Source organism: Epinephelus lanceolatus, chromosome 9, assembly GCF_041903045.1.
Source record: "Epinephelus lanceolatus isolate andai-2023 chromosome 9, ASM4190304v1, whole genome shotgun sequence".
Taxonomy (NCBI): Eukaryota; Metazoa; Chordata; class Actinopteri; order Perciformes; family Serranidae; genus Epinephelus; species Epinephelus lanceolatus.
In genome coordinates this window covers 23292289-23309904 of record NC_135742.1, presented here as the reverse complement: position 1 = coordinate 23309904, position 17616 = coordinate 23292289, and the positions used below count along the sequence as shown (strand labels likewise).

General features: G+C 39.8%; 1 protein-coding gene across 3 annotated transcripts in view; it reads left to right on the top strand.

Annotated features, from left to right (window-relative positions):
• vps13a (vacuolar protein sorting 13 homolog A) overlaps positions 1–17616 on the top strand; it is a 50534-nt gene that overhangs the window by 25614 nt on the left and 7304 nt on the right. For 2 of the 3 annotated variants that reach the window (XM_033619829.2, XM_033619833.2), the window contains exons 49-72: positions 157–293; positions 1593–1887; positions 2032–2136; positions 2309–2455; positions 2656–2787; positions 2956–3089; positions 4579–4647; positions 5789–5921; positions 7050–7107; positions 7417–7588; positions 8008–8161; positions 10158–10304; positions 10466–10547; positions 10644–10713; positions 10954–11068; positions 11366–11479; positions 11681–11826; positions 11932–12013; positions 12137–12250; positions 12807–12882; positions 13542–13705; positions 13931–13976; positions 14151–14274; positions 15037–15151. In XM_033619829.2, the coding sequence (XP_033475720.2) occupies positions 157–293; positions 1593–1887; positions 2032–2136; positions 2309–2455; positions 2656–2787; positions 2956–3089; positions 4579–4647; positions 5789–5921; positions 7050–7107; positions 7417–7588; positions 8008–8161; positions 10158–10304; positions 10466–10547; positions 10644–10713; positions 10954–11068; positions 11366–11479; positions 11681–11826; positions 11932–12013; positions 12137–12250; positions 12807–12882; positions 13542–13705; positions 13931–13976; positions 14151–14274; positions 15037–15151 (2931 nt within the window). The remainder of the gene's footprint in view (positions 1–156; positions 294–1592; positions 1888–2031; positions 2137–2308; positions 2456–2655; positions 2788–2955; positions 3090–4578; positions 4648–5788; positions 5922–7049; positions 7108–7416; positions 7589–8007; positions 8162–10157; positions 10305–10465; positions 10548–10643; positions 10714–10953; positions 11069–11365; positions 11480–11680; positions 11827–11931; positions 12014–12136; positions 12251–12806; positions 12883–13541; positions 13706–13930; positions 13977–14150; positions 14275–15036; positions 15152–17616) is intronic. The other variant, XM_033619832.2, reaches the window with a different exon arrangement.

Sequence of the window (17616 nt, the reverse complement as noted above, 5' to 3'; positions counted from 1 at the left end):
CTAAATATTGCTCTTGGATCATGTGGAACAAGCTCTAAATTAAGTGAGAGAATTCCTTTTTCTTCCTTTTTTCTTACATATTTTATTAGAATTAATACTGAGCCTTTTTGGCGAACCAATGAAACTCAGTGTCCCTCTCTGCCTCCTGCTCAACAGGACAGTGGAAACACTGCACCTGAAGTCACTCTGAACCCGGGCCACTCTGCCCAGCTCCAGACCGCAGTCATCAACCAATCAAGTCTCGATCTCGTCCTGTTGAACTACTTGGCTCAGGACTGGTCCTCTGAGTACAGGTTTGTTATCAGTTTCATTCATTCATTCATTCATCTTCTAACCACTTCATCCTCTTGAGGGTCGCGGGGGGGCTGGAGCCTATCCCAGCTGACATCGGGCGAGAGGCAGGGTACACCCTGGACAGGTCGCCAGACTATCGCAGGGCTGACACATAGAGACAAACAACCACTCACGCTCACATTCACACCTACGAACAATTTAGAGTTATCAATTAACCTAGTCTTTGGACTGTGGGAGGAAGCCGGAGTGCCTGGAGAGAACCCATGCAAACAGAGAGCAAACAAACAGTGCCCGGAGAGAACATGCAAACTCCGCACAGAAGGGCTCCCACGCCCGGGATCGAACCGGCAACCCTCTTGCTGTGAGGCGAGAGTGCTAACCACCACACCACCGTGCCGCCCCTGTTATCAGTTTCATTTATTGTTAATGTTTTACTTTCCCGTTGTTAGTCCTGTTGTCTACATATGTTGAGCACATTGGTCATCACCAACGTTTTTGTGAAAGGGCAGTTTCTTTATAGTAATTGTTCTACTTTTTTATTCCTGAATATTTTTTTACGTTGTAAGAGCAGTAAGAAAAAAGCAAATACGAAACAAAAAAAATTATGAGGTCGTGGGATGGTCAGTAAGTTAAGGTAAATTTGCGTAATTTAAAATAAAATATTGCACACTGTACATACAATAGTTAAGATCTTTCTCATTGGCTTAATAAATACTTTTCACACAGCTCTTCTCCCAGTTCTTTTTGGAGTCATATAAAGTTGGTCTGATCATCTGTTCAAGGAGATAAAGGCGGTAAACAGTATTTACAAGAGGGCAGCAGTGGGACAATTTTACTGATACCACTATTTTGTAGTTGCCTTTTTACTTGTTGCCAGCAAGAACTTTACTGTAGGAGGTAGGTATCATCGTGATTTAGGCTGTTAGGGATATGTCCAAGATCGAGAGATGTGAATGTTGTACGGCCACTGAGATAATTCATGCTACTACCTTCCAGAAAGTGTGAATACAGGGACAGGAGCAGTAAACATGAGCTTGATCAACAATGATTTCTCAACATTCCCTCTAGCAGCATAGCTGAGTGCCAGTTTGTATAGACATCTGTTTGGGAGTGATAAAAAGGGAATGGTGGAGGGCGACTGTCTTTCCCAGGCATTCAGCCACATGTCCTCAGTTATTTCCAGCTCTTTTTGCCATTTTTGTTTCACATAGTCTGTGGTGTAAAGAGCAAATCTAAAATGCTTTCTGTAGTAACATTTTCATTTCTAATTTAAATCAACACATTATCCTGTCTTACAGTCTCCGCAGTGACCAGGAGGAGATCACCTTCATAGTATTCCAGTCTCAGCGAGAGAATGACGAAGACGATGGTGAAGGGACGGAGAGGAAAAAGGCTGAGCTGGACATAGCAGTGCATGTTAAATATGACCTGGGACAAACAGTGGTGGCTATCCACTCACCATATTGGATGGAGAACAAGACAGGCAGGTTGCTGCAGTACAAAGCTGATGACATCCACCGTAAACATCCCCTCGACTACGACATGCCACTGCTTTTCTCCTTCAAGCCTCGGTACTTCCTGAAAAACAACAAGGTGAGAGGGTTTTACAGTTAAGCCTAATCAATTTTGAAATCTGGTTGCATTATGGACATAAGGAGAAACTTCACAGATGTTGACAGAAAAAGTTTGAGAACTACTTGTGTATATATATGTTGTGTATTTCTTTTCATCCCTCAGGTCCGTCTTATGATCTCAGACAGTGAACTCTCTGATGAATTCTCCCTGGATACAGTCGGTAGCTACGGAGATGTCAAATGCAAAGGCCGATACAAAGATTACCTGGTAAGATTTTGCCACACTGGCTGATATTCAGACATAATTTTAGACTCACTGTCACATACCCTGCATTTGGAAGGAATATTAAATCACTTTTTATGTGACTATGGTAGGTTATGTAATTGAATAAGTACATAATCATCATCTGTGTATTTGTGTGACGTCTGTCTGACCTCAGGTTGGTGTGAAGATTGATGCGAGCAGTTTCAGTCTGACCCGCATCGTGTCTTTCGTGCCGTTTTACATGCTGGTCAACAGAACCAAGCACAGCGTTTTCATATGTGAAGAGGGGCAGGACAACTGGACCGAGGCTCTGCCAGAACAGGTAGGAGCCAAACCTGTTATTGTTTACATCTGTGTTCCTCTGCACATGCATTATTTTGGAATACTACTGCTAATGATAGTACTACTTCTTGTAATTATACTTAAATGTATACATTCATTATTATGATTTCCTGTGTAACATTTAAGATGAAACCTTTACTTCCAGTGTTTATAAAGGGTTTTGTTTTATTCCACATTTAGTCAGCCATCCCCTTCTGGCCTGAGAACGACACCAAGCGGCTAAAGATCAAAGTAGAAGGTTGCTTATTGCCTCCTCGCACTATTGACTTCACGCGACCAGAAAACTGCCTGTTGCTGCATCTGGACAACTCTGTAAGTACACACAAAGATAAGAGTTGTCCCTTCATGTGAAGTCATGTATTACAAGTGACAGTTGATGTTTAAGTATATTGAGTCCTGACAAAATGTACTCACACTGGCTTCCAGAGCATTTAAAAAACCCTTGTTTTGACAAGACTGTTATTTGCTTCTTTTTTGCAGGTGGGCGGGATCACTGTAGACGTGAACCTGTCAGAGCACTCAGCCATAATCCGATTCTCTGAGTATCATGACGGCGCAGCCCCCTTCCTCATCATCAATCACACAAAAGACCAGACACTGTATTTCCATCAGAGGTGAGAGAACAAAAGAAAGACAGTTAGAAGGACATAGACATTTTTAACAATGCAGTTTTGTGTCAGCGATTGTGCGAATATGGTCAGACTAGGGAGGAGAAAAAATTAGGGATGCGCTGATTGTAAAATTCTGAGACGATACTGATTCTGATGCTCAAAAATTAGCAGATGATAATACAGATGTTTTGTCGTTGTTGTTTATTTATCATACTGTGTTCCTCCTCTTCCAATATTAATGATAAAAAGAAAAGAAAATTACTGGTACTTCACAGCTTACGTCTTAGTAAGATACATGTTATTCTTTACAAAGATGATAATATCTGCTTTTCTCATCCAAGATATGAGATGCGTAGCTTGACAGCTGCCCACTGAAAGCAAACATAAAAAAAAAAAAAAAAACACAAGCCACACATGCACCTGGCAGCTGTTGCCCTCCTAAGTCATGCCAGAGAGGGGTCCAGCCAGTGGTTTCTTCTCTACATCAGCAGCTGGCTATGCTAGCTACTGCTGTCTGAAACTGACAGTAAATAACCAACACTACATTTGGCCTGTGCAAATTTGGTACAACACAAAAGGTAAACATCAGCCTTCAGCCATTGCCATTGGTTAATGTCATCTTATTTGGTGATAGGCTGATGGCATTCAACAAGCCGAATATCTGGGGATGCATACCTAGAAAGAAAAGAAGTTTAATGCTAAGCATGATGAATGAAGCATGTCACCATGGTTCATCATGTGATCAAGCATGTGACACAGAGGCTAACGCATAAATTAAAAATGAAAGTTATGTTGGGGCTCAATAAATGACCTGATTGAGATGCAGGAGCGAGGAAGGAGACAGGGAGTGAATGAGAAAGGAAGTGAAATGTATTTTAAGTATTTGCTGAGAGAGGATTGGCACTCTGTACTTTATTTTGGTGTAGCTTGATATAAGACTTGAAACCTTGACATAGAATTCAGTTTACTTGAAACCTGTTACCTTCAGTTTGTGCATAACATTTTGTATAGCTTTGTTTCATACAGTAATACGTCACGGTTTCTCTGGTGTAAGTCTTGTCTGTAAATGTGATTTCAAAGTGTTCCAGTTTTCATTTAAATTATGTTGCCCTGATGTTGCACTCGCCTTAAGATAAAGAAGTGAATAATCAAGTTTAACAAAATAATCTCTTTGGATGTTTTCCCAGTTGTGTCATGCCTGTTCATTCAGCCTCTGTGTTTTATTTTCACTTTAGGTTTCTGCTTATTTCTATCACTTTTTTTTTGTTTCTAAATTAAGTCTCTTCAAATGACTCACTTTGTAATCGTAGGATTTCTTTATGTGCATCATTCACATTCACATTTCATTGATTTGTATTTTGCACATTTGCTGAATGACGATGATACTTTTTTCCCTCTTGTTTCAGAAGCCTTTAACAGTTGATTTAATGACAACTAACAGTGTTTGTATTTGCTGATAGCCATTTATGTTTGTGTGTTGTGGGTCATGCAGCGTCCGGACAGAAACAACGTGGGTGGCTGACGAGCTGCTCGACCTCTCCTTCTCATTGGAGGAGGACAGGTAGAAAATATGAAAAGGGGAAACTCTTATGACGCACTCTGAACTCAGATAAAGACATAGAATTATGGACTGGAGAATAAGAACAGCTGCAGATAGCTAGCATTACAGCATGCTTATGCAAAATGAGGGGGGAGCCAAGGATGACAGTATCATTGTAGCATTAAAACACTTCCAAAGACCAAGAATGATCCAAATACTCATATGCATAAACACACAAATGATGCAGCACATAGATACAAATTGGTGGAATATTGTAAGACTAATATCACAGGCAAATTATTGTGACAACACACTTGAGTGCAGAGTGTGGTCAGATGAAGAGTGCAGGTAAAGATAAGTAGAAGAAGACTGCTTCAGTTCTGAATCTGGTTTGTCTGTGTAATCTGCTCCTAAAACTTACCAATGAGAAATATATACAGCACAGGCCTCATCAAAAATAATATTATAAAACTTTCTTGTACATTTTTATTAAACTGCTGGAATTTTTCACTGATCTAAAAAGTTTAAGGACCATTGGGATGGAGTAAAAGGAGCAGGTTAGACATCTAAGCCTATTTATTTATTTATTGCTACGTTTCTTTGATCTCTTATCAAGTGTTAAATCATCTTTACTTGTAGAAGTACTAGTTTTGAATGCTGCTGACTGGATGGGATTCTGCCAGCGGAATCACACCTCCTGCTTCCTCCAGTAGTTCTGTTGCTTTCACTAGTTTCTCTTATTTTCCACCTCCATCTGTAAGTTATTTCATTTTCCCATTCCTGCTTTGTTTCACCCGGATAGAGATTTGTATCAGAGTGAACATGCGTATACATGCCTTATCTCTCCAGTTGGAGGTATTGGGGACTTTTTGGTGATTGGCTGTCGTACCGTCACATACTGTCATTTTTCTGTCTGTTGATGGGAACTGTTTGTGTATTCTGTCGGACAGGTACTTTGGATTGGATGGTTGTCATGGCGGTATATTCTTGGTGGCTGGGCTCTGTTATATTGTCGTCTGTTTTACTGTACCGTCGTCTGTCATTGTTTGCTTACTGTCATCTCAATTCAGCTGATTATAATTTCTTGTTTAGTAGTAGCTGTAAGTGATGTTACTGATACATATGGTATGTGTGTGTCTGGTTGCATCTCTTGTGCGTGCAGCTCTCAAAAAGAGGTGGAGCAAGAGGAGCTGGAGGCAGGGAAAGCTGTGCACTACACCTGGATGGAACCCACTGGGTCCCGGGAGCTTTGCTGGAAGTGTGGTTCTTACAGTGGAAAGCTGAAGAGTGAAGAGGTACTGTGCTGAACCCAAGATACAATTACTGAGATGTATTTAACTGTGTAGCATGTAATCCGTTACTTTATTTTACTTTAGTTAAGTTTAGTTAATTTAAGAGGGGACTGTGCAGAAACTCGAGGCAAAGTTGGTGCAGTATAAAAAGGCATACAATTTTTAAAGCACTAGAGGCAGCAGTGACATATTTTCATATAGAACAACATTGTATTGCGATTACAGTAACACGTTGAGTCACACTTTTTATGCCTCTGTGCCAGCAATTGCTGTGATGGCCGGATGCATCGTGTTTTTTGGTTGTCCGTTCATCCCATTCTTCAAAGGCCTTGAAGAAATTTCTTCAAATTTGGGACAAAAGTCAGCTTGTACTCAACGATGAACTGATCCGAATTTGTTCGTCAAAGGTCAAGGTCACTGTGACCTTGAATCTGTCTCTTTCTCATGAACGTGATAGGTCAAGAAGGCCTCGAGGGAATTTCCTCCAATCTAGCACACATGTTGATTTTGAGTCAAGCATGAACTGATTAGAATTTGGCAGTCAAAGGTCAAGGTCACTGTGACCCTATGTGTCGAAACATTGTTAATGTGATATCTTAAGACCGCCTTGAAGGAATTTTTAATCTGTCAGTTATTTTCCCAATAAATTGATTAATTGTTTGGTCTATGAAATGTCAGAAAATGATGAAAAATATCAGTGTTTTCCAAAGCCCAAGATGACGTCTAATGTCTTGTTTTGTCAAAGAGGAATAAAGAAACTAGAAAATATTCACATTTAAGAAGCTGGAATCAGAGATTGTTTTTTTCTCTTAAAAAATTGATCAAACTGATTAATCCATCATAAATTAGTTGGTGAATTAATTCATTTAATAGTTCACAACTAATTGATCAATCAACTAATTGTTGCAGCTCTAGTGACAATATGTACTTACAGTGAAGAATCTGTAGAAATAGATTTGGTCTAGTTCATCCATTTTCTGACTCTTTTAGGGCCAAATAATAGTCTTACAATATGAAATGTTGAGACAGTTTAACCTTTGTTGTGTTGTAGATGTGAACACAATTGTTAGATGAGACGCTGGGATGTTTGTGTAAATACTTTTGTGTGTTTGTCTGCTCTTGTGTCTTCAGGACCAGCGTCAGGACATGAACAATGATGGAAAACTGTATGTGATCTCCTTGTATGAAGGTAAAGTAAAAGGAGCTTAACATGAAATTCTGTACTTTGGCTTTAGGCAGTCTTGTGTGCACTTCTGAAATCTTCGCAATTGCCAGTTTATTGTTAGTGCATAAATGTAGCCAAGTGCTAGGAATTCACTTTCTAGAAAGATACAAAATATACAGTTTACACAGACAACAAGGTGGCATTGAACACAGAATAAGGTCGAAGCTTGTGTTCATCCTTGATGGACACAATCCTGTAACTCATCCTGACCTCTGACCTTTGGGGATGAATAAAGTGGGAAATCATTATGCGGGGGTTATTGTTGATTCGAAGGTCTCCAACGTGTCGTGGTGTTCACTGAGGAGCGACGCATGTACAAGATCCTCTGTGAGAGCGAGAAAGCCCAGCTAGCTGAACAGGAAATCATCCTGGCGCTGCAGAATGTGGGTGTGTCTCTGGTAAACAACAGCACCGGGCAGGAGGTCTCTTTCATCGGGATCACAAGGTAGATAACCAGCAACATACACATGTGGACATGTGTAAGAAAAAGCACAAAACCGGGCCAGATTCATGTTATCACTGTGGCTTACTGCCTGTACAACACATCAAACGTGTCATGGCAGTGATAGTGATGTGATGTTGTGTGTGATTTGTAAGTAATAATTTATAAATCAAGATATTTTCTGTAATATGCAGTTGAGATTGTCAGAAAACATCCTGCATCAGACATGATAGGCTCAGATGAAATGTAATTGTTGGCCAGAGTTTTAATTGAAATCTAAGATAATTTAGTGACATTTTGTAATCTTTCAAACATAAAGCTGCAGTAAGATGCATATGTGTTTGCATTATGTTTGTCCTCTCCTGGTCAGTCTTGCAGCTATGTACAATTTAATGATTTCACACTCTCGTTTCTTGTCATAGTTCTGATGTTGTGTGGGAAATAAAGCCCAAAAAGAAGGGTCGGTGGAAGACTATGAGCACCAAAGAAGCTGACATGCTGGAGAACAGATACAAAGAGTACACGGAATCTGGACCTGTGGACAACGCCATTGTTGACCTGGAAAACAACTTCCAGGTTAGAGACTAAATCCTGTACAGTCAGTATTCATGATTTCAACCAGTAACAAGGGATTGATACGGTTTAAAAATGGTACAAATGAAAGCTGTCCATTTCACTTTACCCATGCAGGCCATATAATCATAGACAGAGTTTAAACCATGTCAGCTGCTGGTGGTAAATAGTTTAAAGAGGTCCAAACACCAGCAACACCTGTCGTATATAGATCAGCTGTACTGTAAGCCCACGTGTTTCAGATTGTAGCCTTCATTAGGCTCATCAGAAAACACATTGCAACCAACAGTCAAATAGGGCAGGTATCCCTCAAGGATCTGTGAAGATTTCATGCAAAGAACAAGACAATCAGGAGGGCTAGCTTTACCCAATTTCTAGTTCTTCTATTGGGTGGTGAATGTATGAAATATGCCTCACTAGCTGGGTGCTCCATCTGCAGAGGTACCAGCATGACTCTATATTGAATCATCACACTGTGGTACAACCTTATTGCAGCTCCTCCATTAGAAATGTTCACTTACATGTGTAATCCGTCGGTATATAATTCTCTCAGACTTGAGTAGGAAAAAGTTATGATTACATTCAGTGTCAATTCTGGCACCAATTTACTGCAATCATATGTATTCACCTTAAGATATGGAACAGTAATGGTATATACATCATTTTAAGGACTTGTATGTAGATAAGATATTTGCCTCATTTACTCAGTTGACTCAAAAGTGTAATATCCCACAGGCCCATTTCTTCAATTTTTACAAATTAGAAATTTCATGTGGAGCAGATTTCCCTAGTTCCCCAATTTACCACATGAAACAACTTTAGATAGAAATCTCAACATTAATGTTAACAGGGGAGTCATCAAAGTGATATATACTACCAATATATTATCAACTCTACATTCTTCGTCTCTCTCTACTATTAGATCCCAGTGGGAGGATGACTTGGCTTCCAAAATCACAGATCACGATTGGCAGTCCATTCTTTAAAGAGCTCATTCTTCCTTGTTATAGGAGCCATCCATGGTGTAAAATGTGTGTAGGCTGCGAATTTGTCCTGTAGGGGTCACTGTATTGTCATGGGTGTCTTCCAATGTAGGCAGGAACCATTCATTGAGGGACAGGTGTCGCTAGATGGGGGAGCACACATAGTTTTTTGACAGCAACACCAGGCCATGTCAATTGAGGTTTACACTGCTCAATACAAATTTGTACATTTGAACAGTTTATGGACACAGATTCATGAACGTTTGTAAGTTTTTCATTGAAGACTACAGCGATGATAAATAGATAATACATCAGAGAAGAAGAGGAAGAAATGGACTCTTTGTTTTCAGCTAATGGGAAGCGGTCTGATTGGTCAGGCGAGTGTGTCAATTAGTAAGTAGCCTGTCTATGCAGCCCCTCAGTGGCTTTAAGTTAAGGTTTAGCCGCTACATCAAAAGTAAAAAAAACTGTGTGCTCCCTGTCTAGCAACACCTGTCCCTCAAAGAATGGTTCCTACCTATATTGGCAGACACCCATGACAATACAGTGACCTCTACAGGACAAATTAGCAGCCTACACACCTTTTACACCATGGAAGGCTCCCATAGATGTTATGTTGTTGAACACAAGGAAAATAAAATAAAAAAAAAGGTATGCAACAGAAAAAAACTTTAGCTATGAAAGACAACCAGTCATATACGTTGCCATACATATCAGCCAAAGGCGTACCTACGAGGGTGGGTTGTGTTTTTGGTCTTGTGGCGTCAGGCTGAATGTTGTCCCAGACTGTCAGAGAGGCACCGGGAGTGTCCTAAACGGGACATGGGTGGCACCATTTTGGTCCACAAACTGGAGAAGCACAAACAAGGGATGGTACTAAGTCTTTCCAGAAGATTTGATGTGAAGATATTTAAGAACCACTATAAAAACATATTAATTGGTGGTTAATTGATTAAAGTAATCATTAGTTGGAGGCCTGTTTGTTCAGTCATGTGATATTTGTAATTGTCTCTCAGGTGTCCTTCACTCCCAGTGGTATCGATATGCGGATGCTGCAGCCGAGTGACGCTCCTCTCAGGAGGCACTTCCTGCCTGGGGTGAAGGTGGAGTACAGCGTCTCACCACGACAGGTCGCCTACCGAGTCCAGATCCACCGTATCCAGGTGATTAGAAGTCAAATATAAACAAAGATCTTACATATATCCATGTCCGAATTACAGTACTACAAGTCATCCAAATGCCTTCCTCAGCATTTCTTTATTAATGCATCTTGAGTCCCCTTTTCTGTCCTCTGGCTCATAGTTCACATCCTTTCTTCCAACAGATCCAGAATCAATTGCCAGGAGCGATCTTCCCCTATGTTTTCTACCCTGTAAAACTGCCAAAATCTATCACCATGGACGCAGGTCTGTTAGTCCACCTTGTATGTCATGTTTAATTAGAATTATGTGCTGATTATATGCAGTGTTTCAGTCTATAATATGATTTTATTTTTCTTACAGAACCCAAACCTCTAACTGATATCAGCATTGTGACCAGAGCTGCAGGACACTCTGATATCTTCCGCATCAAGTAATTGTTTTTCATTTGATTCTTCTGTCACATTACTGTCACTTCCTCCAATGCACCACCTCTGTCTTTGCTATTTGTGATGCACTGTGCTGTATTTGTGCTCTGTTTATCCTCTGATTCTGATCTGCTTTCTACAATCCCATTCATACTTAAAATGCCTTTACAGTTTAGCCACATTCTGGTATATACTATAATCCATTAAATATGGAAAATGGTGATCAAAATGTCTGTCGACCTCAGGTACTTCAAGGTGTTGATTCAAGAGATGGACCTGAAGCTGGATCTGGGCTTCCTGTATGCCATCCTGGACCTGTTCACACCTGAGAATGCCAGCACCATGACCTCAGAGCAGGAGGTCAGACACTCACATATTTTATTTTATTTTATTTTATTTTTATTTCATTTTATTTTACTTTATTTTATGATTTTATTAATTTATTTATTTTAAAGGGACTATGTACAGTTCAAAAAATAGTCCAGATTTCAAGGTCAGTGAGTACAGAGCTGAGCAGCTTTTATCCAAACACAGTTAACATATTGTTTCTCAGAATCTGTGATACATCATAATAATAATAAGAGACCTGAGTCACTGAGATCCATTCTGACTTTTTGTTACTGTGCCTGTTTCTTTGTGCTGGTGTTATCCCTCTAGGTGGAACTGTTTGAGAAGGACATAGAGTATGTAAAGGCAGAACTGAACCATGCCTCTGCTGCTGACACCTCTCCCATCAGCCTCTATGAGTACTTCCACATTTCCCCCATCAAGGTTTGTACGCTATAGATTTCTTATGCAAGCCCCACATTTTGTTTGTTATCTCTGCAACACCAAAGGTTTCTTAAAATAAAATGGAAAAACTTAAATGAAATGGCGTCAGAGTCTATTCACAAGACACAGCTGCAAAGCACATTTCAGTTGTATGTTTAACACCAGAATCACTGATGCTTAGTCATGTTTTTTTATTTGCAGCTGCACCTGAGTTTGTCTCTGAGCACGGGAGGAGAAGACGGCCTGAAGGAGAAGCGAGAAAAAGAGCTCATTCCCGTCCAGTCCCTCAACCTGCTGCTGAAGAGTATCGGCGCCACACTCACTGATGTGCAGGACGTCGTCTTTAAGTACGATTGACAACACATAAACCACACACATAAGCATTTATATATTTATTTTTCTGTGAATTGTTTTGCGAGGTACTACTTGACTGATTCTGTTGCTAATTTCAGGCTGGCCTTCTTTGAGTTGACCTTCCAGTTTTGTACCGCTCAACAGCTGCAATGGGAGGTCATCAGGCATTATTCAAAGCAGGTAACACAAATGCACATAATAACACTCAGAAACTACACAAGTGTTTTCATGTGTCATTTATTTATGAACAACCAGTGCTTGGCTGCCACTAAGCTCACCAGTTTCTATATATGTATCCCTCAGGCTATTAAACAGATGTATGTGCTGGTGCTCGGCCTGGATGTACTTGGAAATCCTTTTGGACTTATTAGAGGACTGTCGGAGGGAGTGGAAGCCTTCTTCTATGAGCCTTATCAGGTAGTAATGTAATACAATAATAATAATAATAACAATAATAGTAAACTTTTCAAAACAAAGTTATAGTGCTTAACAAGGCTGAACCAGGATTTAACACATTGCAGGAATTACACAAATAAATTTAGGCAATTTAAGTCATACAGAAAGTAAATGGAAAAATGCATTTAAAAAATGTATTAAGCAGCAAAACTAGCAATAAAGATAAAGAACTAATAAAACAAATAAGCAATGTGGGCAATTACACTACCCTTAAGATTTTATCGAGGCAAATAAAACCAAACAGTTAGAATACTACAAATCAACAGTGTCGTAGCTTTAAAAAAAAAGTTTAATGATCATTATTTAAGCTGAACAATTACTAGATACTCTATTCTGAGTATGAACATATTTTAGGACTCCAGAGATTGTGAGCATTTATTAAAAACCTATTGAATATTCATGATGTGTAATGCGGTTTATGTTAACATTTACAAAAGTGTGGCTGCTTAAAGCCTCCAAAGTGCAGACAGTGTCTTTATTTCTTACTTCTATGTAACTGTTATCCGTGGTTTTCCAGGGAGCCATCCAGGGGCCTGAGGAGTTTGTTGAAGGAATGGCTCTTGGAGTGAAGGCTCTGGTAGGAGGAGCTGTCGGTAAGTATGAGGCTCCTATAAAAATGATATCTATTAAAAAGGAGTCTGATCTCTTCAGGTGCCCACATTAAGATCTCTGTGGTATATACAGGGTGTCTATGGGTCCTTAAAAAGTCTTAAACTGTCTTTTTGTGCGAATGAGTGAAGCCTTTCTATGTAAACGTCCACATTCCTGATGTTACAAATTTTTAAAAACTATAATACTGTCATTTTACTTTGTACTTGCACTTCCCTCTTGCCAAAATGTATGCACTCAGTCTAAAAGCATGATAGTTTACAATGTCCGAGTATGTGAGTTTAGGTTGTGCATGTGGGTCTGTAATCTAGCCGTGGGCTGCCACGTCATATGGATCTATGTTGTTTATCACAATTAGTTTGTCCACATACCATTACTTGACCCCCATAGCTGGGCACAGGTAACACAGTGTGATCATAACAAGATGGCGCTTCCATCCCAGAAATTGAACACAGTGTGATGTCAACTTCACATTCTCTATACCTGTAATAAGAAATGTGCCATATGAATTAAATTGCCAGAAGATGAAGAGACAGTGGATTACAGAGAGTAGCACAGTAACAGTTTCTCCCACAAGTCTTTTGAGAAGAAATAGACTTATTAAAGAATTTAGTAACTTTAAAGACTCACATCTGCCTTCCAGGGGGTATAGCAGGTGCAGCCTCCAGGATCACAGGTGCCATGGCAAAGGGTGTTGCTGCCATAACGATGGACGAAGAATACCAGCAGAAGAGACGTGAGGCTATGAACAAACAACCCAGTGGCCTGAGAGAGGGACTGACCAGGGGAGGAAAGGGATTAGTCTCTGTACGTATTCAAACGTGTTTATTGGTGAAAAAACATACCTTTTGAGGCATGTTTTAAACTGTTAAAATGTACAGTTATGACCTTAATTAGATTTTCTGCTCATTTAATTATTAAACAGATTAACTAGTAAGACTAATAATGTGGATTTACCACTGGCTGTAAAGAGGGTCTGCCATAATGAATGAATCACGGCTGCTTGGTAATATTGCTGTGTTTTCCTGTCAGGGTTTTGTCAGTGGGATCACAGGGATTGTTACTAAACCCATTAAAGGTATGTTGAATTGGACTCTCTTTTATGATTAATTTGATGATAGTTGGCATGTGCTGATAATGAAGATTTAATAGCCAAAATAATGGCATAAAATCCTTGGATTCTGTCCTGATTGTGGAGCAGTGTACCAGCTCTGTTTTATCCATTTTAATGTGATGATGTGTTATTGTGCAGGAGCCCAGAAAGAGGGAGCAGCAGGCTTCTTTAAAGGTGTTGGGAAAGGTCTGGTTGGTGCAGTTGCCAGACCCACAGGAGGCATTATTGACATGGCCAGTAGTACTTTCCAAGGGATCAAGAGGTATGTCCTTTTCTGGGTGTGCGTATACTCATGAATGTTCTATAGTGTAGAAGTCCTGATTTCCAGCTTTTCAGGCTTATTTTGTGGCTGAATATAATTTGTAGCTTCTTAAAATATGAAGATAGTGATAGTAAGATACTGGCTACAGTTGCATTTGTAGTAGTGATGAAACGGTGAAAAAACGTAAACAAAACGAGCATCAGATGGACTGTATTCATGATAAATACGCCACGATAATATATGTAAGCAGAACCAATTAATTAGTCATTGAGAGAGAGTGTGTGTGTGTGTGTGTGTGTGTGAGTGTGTGAGAGAGAGGACAAAAGCACATACAGTAAGCAGCAGCAGTGACCCACCGTCTGACACTGCCACACTGTGAGAACAGAAACAGAGGGCTGGGTGGGATGAAGCACCTGCTGCAGGAAGCAAACGCATGTTTGCAGTCATTTTGACTTGACCAGCAGACTTTACAACAGGCCGATTGGCTGTGGAGACAGCTAACGAGCCTTACATTCTAAAACCAGCCACTGGTGATTTGACCATTGAGTTTGGCTTTAGTCAAGCTCAGACCAGCCAGTTCACACCGCTACAACTTTTCTCTGCAATGTTCTAAAACAGTTTTGTCTTGTCGCAAATCTTTGGTCTGAACTGGGCTTTAATGTAATACTGTGTTTGTACAGTTATACATTATTCATCCATGTTGTGTGTGTGTTCATAAGGAAGCTGTGTCTCAAAATGTGTTTTGTCTTGTCTTGTTTTCAGGGCAGCGGAGACTTCACAAGATATAGCCTCCCTGCGTCCTCCTCGCTTCATCCACGAGGATGGTGTCATACGACCATATAAGGAGAGGGAGGGCATCGGCAGTCAGATGCTCCAGGTAGGACAAATCATTGTCAGCTCTCCACAGTCTGACCTGGGCAAATAACTATTGGTCATTATTCTTTATTTAACTGAGATTTTATTTATTTCATTTAATCTTTATGTTACCAAGAATTTATCTACTGAGATTAAAAACTCACAGCAAACCGCAATTTACATTAAACACTAATAAGCAGTGTTCAGTAACAGGACAAGTACATTCAGTTGAGATGAGTAAAATTCAACATTCACTTAAATACCACTGAGTATTGTTATCAGTATTTTTATTTCTGTGACTATACTGTGAATTAAGTGGTGCACTATCTTATTTGCCCAGGTTTGCCAGTGGAGTTGTGTGTGAGCGTACATGCAGGCACACGCACACAAACATTAATTTCTCATTGGAAAACCTTCTTTCAAACCCTGCTCCCGTTAGTCTGCTTTGTTTTAATTATCTTTAAACTTATCTCAGCAATTGTATTAGCCTTCCCTGTTTATAGATCCTCAGAGAGCAATTCAGCTTAATTCTCAGTGATTAATTCACTTCTGTGGCTGTTTGGTGTTGTGAGAGGGTAAAAAACACATCGCATAAGCAAAAGCAGAGAGAAATTTAAGAACACCTTCAGTTCTAAAGTAAAGACGACCGTTTACTGAGACATTTAGTGTTCATTCACTTAATTAGGAAGGAGCTTCTGTGCAGGGAAGGTACCTCAATGTTTCTGCTCCACACTGTTACTCAAACAACATGATTGAGTTAGTGTCTTGTGATGTGTTACATTGCAAGTGTTGTCCTCAAGGTTTTAACACAGGTAACTGGGGTAAAAGTATTGTCGATTAACACATGAAGCTGAATGTAGGTGCGTTTCCATCCACCTCTTTTTATGTGCATTTTCAATTTGCACGTAAAAACCTGAGTGGAAACGCCAAACATTTTTAAAAATCCCAAAATGTTGCAGAACAGTATGCTTGGGGGATTTGGAAAATTGGTGTATTGATAAAAGGTAAATGTGTCTCAGTGCAATGGAAACAGATTGAGCAAATACATGATGACACAGAGTCATGACATACCGTCATTGTGTAGACCACTGCAAGCTCTCTTCATCATCTCTGGCTTTTAACACACTTACATGCACACAGGGCTGTTACCAGAACGTTTCCAAGAACACATAGCTGTATTGTTAGTCGCTCAAAACTCTCTAGTTCCATTGTTCAGTTGTTCTTTGTTTGAGGTTTGACTGGCACTGTTTTAAGTACATCTTATCTCAATGAAGCAATTCGCAATAATCACATAAGAACAGTGGACGGAAATTAGCATTTTCTTTTGTGCTATATTTGGATTGAAACTCAGTTTGTGCTCAGAGCTGCTGTCAGTAGAAAAGTTTTCTCATAATTGTAGATTTTAGTATAGCTTTGAAGTGTTTGAAGTTCTTTAAAGTGTGGGTCACTTTTTTGTGCTGACATTGCTGAGCAGTCGTGCTGGCTGAAGTGGGTCGCAGTTTCTGCCTACGAGTCTCAGGTCAGAGCTGCACTGTTTGGCTAATAGTGAGGATTTGTAGTAAGGTGACAAATTGAAGTGCCTCAGTAAAGTGTTGGATCACAGCGAGCCTCCTGAACAGCTTTAATGCTCCTCAGTAAAGATTACACAAATATCTCAATCCTGCTGGAAGGAGATCACTTTGTTTGGAGTTTTGACGGTGGTGGTAGGGAGCACTGATCAAGACATCAGTTTGGTTAAGATCTGGGGTCTCATTTGTAAGTGACAGTGTGTAGAAATCATACTAAAAATGTACGCACAGAGAAAGCCAAAATAAGTGTGCACCTGCAATCAGGCTTATACGTCACCATCTGTGTTGCCAATTTCCCATCTCCAAAATGTTTGTAAGCATAGGTCAAAGTTTCTCCCATCAAGTCTGTTTTTATAGATCACAACTTTTGTACGGGAAGTAGCGTACGCCTCTTTCAGGCCTCATTTTGTGCATACATAGTGTTTATAAATGAGACCCCTGGTGACTGCAAAGACCACAGCATATGATTCACAATATTTTCATTCTCATCAAACTATTCAGTGACCCCTCTGTGTAGAAGCATCTGCATTCATTATGTTTCTCCCAGCATTTCACCCAGGTTTCTCCTTTAATTTGTCACCTATCTGAATCAGCAGCTTTAGTCCTAGGCTAGATTTTAGTGTATGTTGATTCATTAATGACAGATTATTCCCATTATGCCAACTCAAGACAGATGACACAGGCAATACAGACTTCATGCTTGTGTTTTATGATTCTGTTGTAGCTGGTAAAAACCTGTATTTAATTCATTTTATACTTCAGGTGGGAAACTCTTCACAGCAAAGCAGACAGACAGAAGCAACTTTAACTGACCTTTAGTCATAAATATAAATAAAATATATGGTATTTTAAACGGAAGTGTTCTTAGGTAGAGAAGAGACAAGGCCAAACTCACGGTCATCTTGGTCTGAATGGTTTT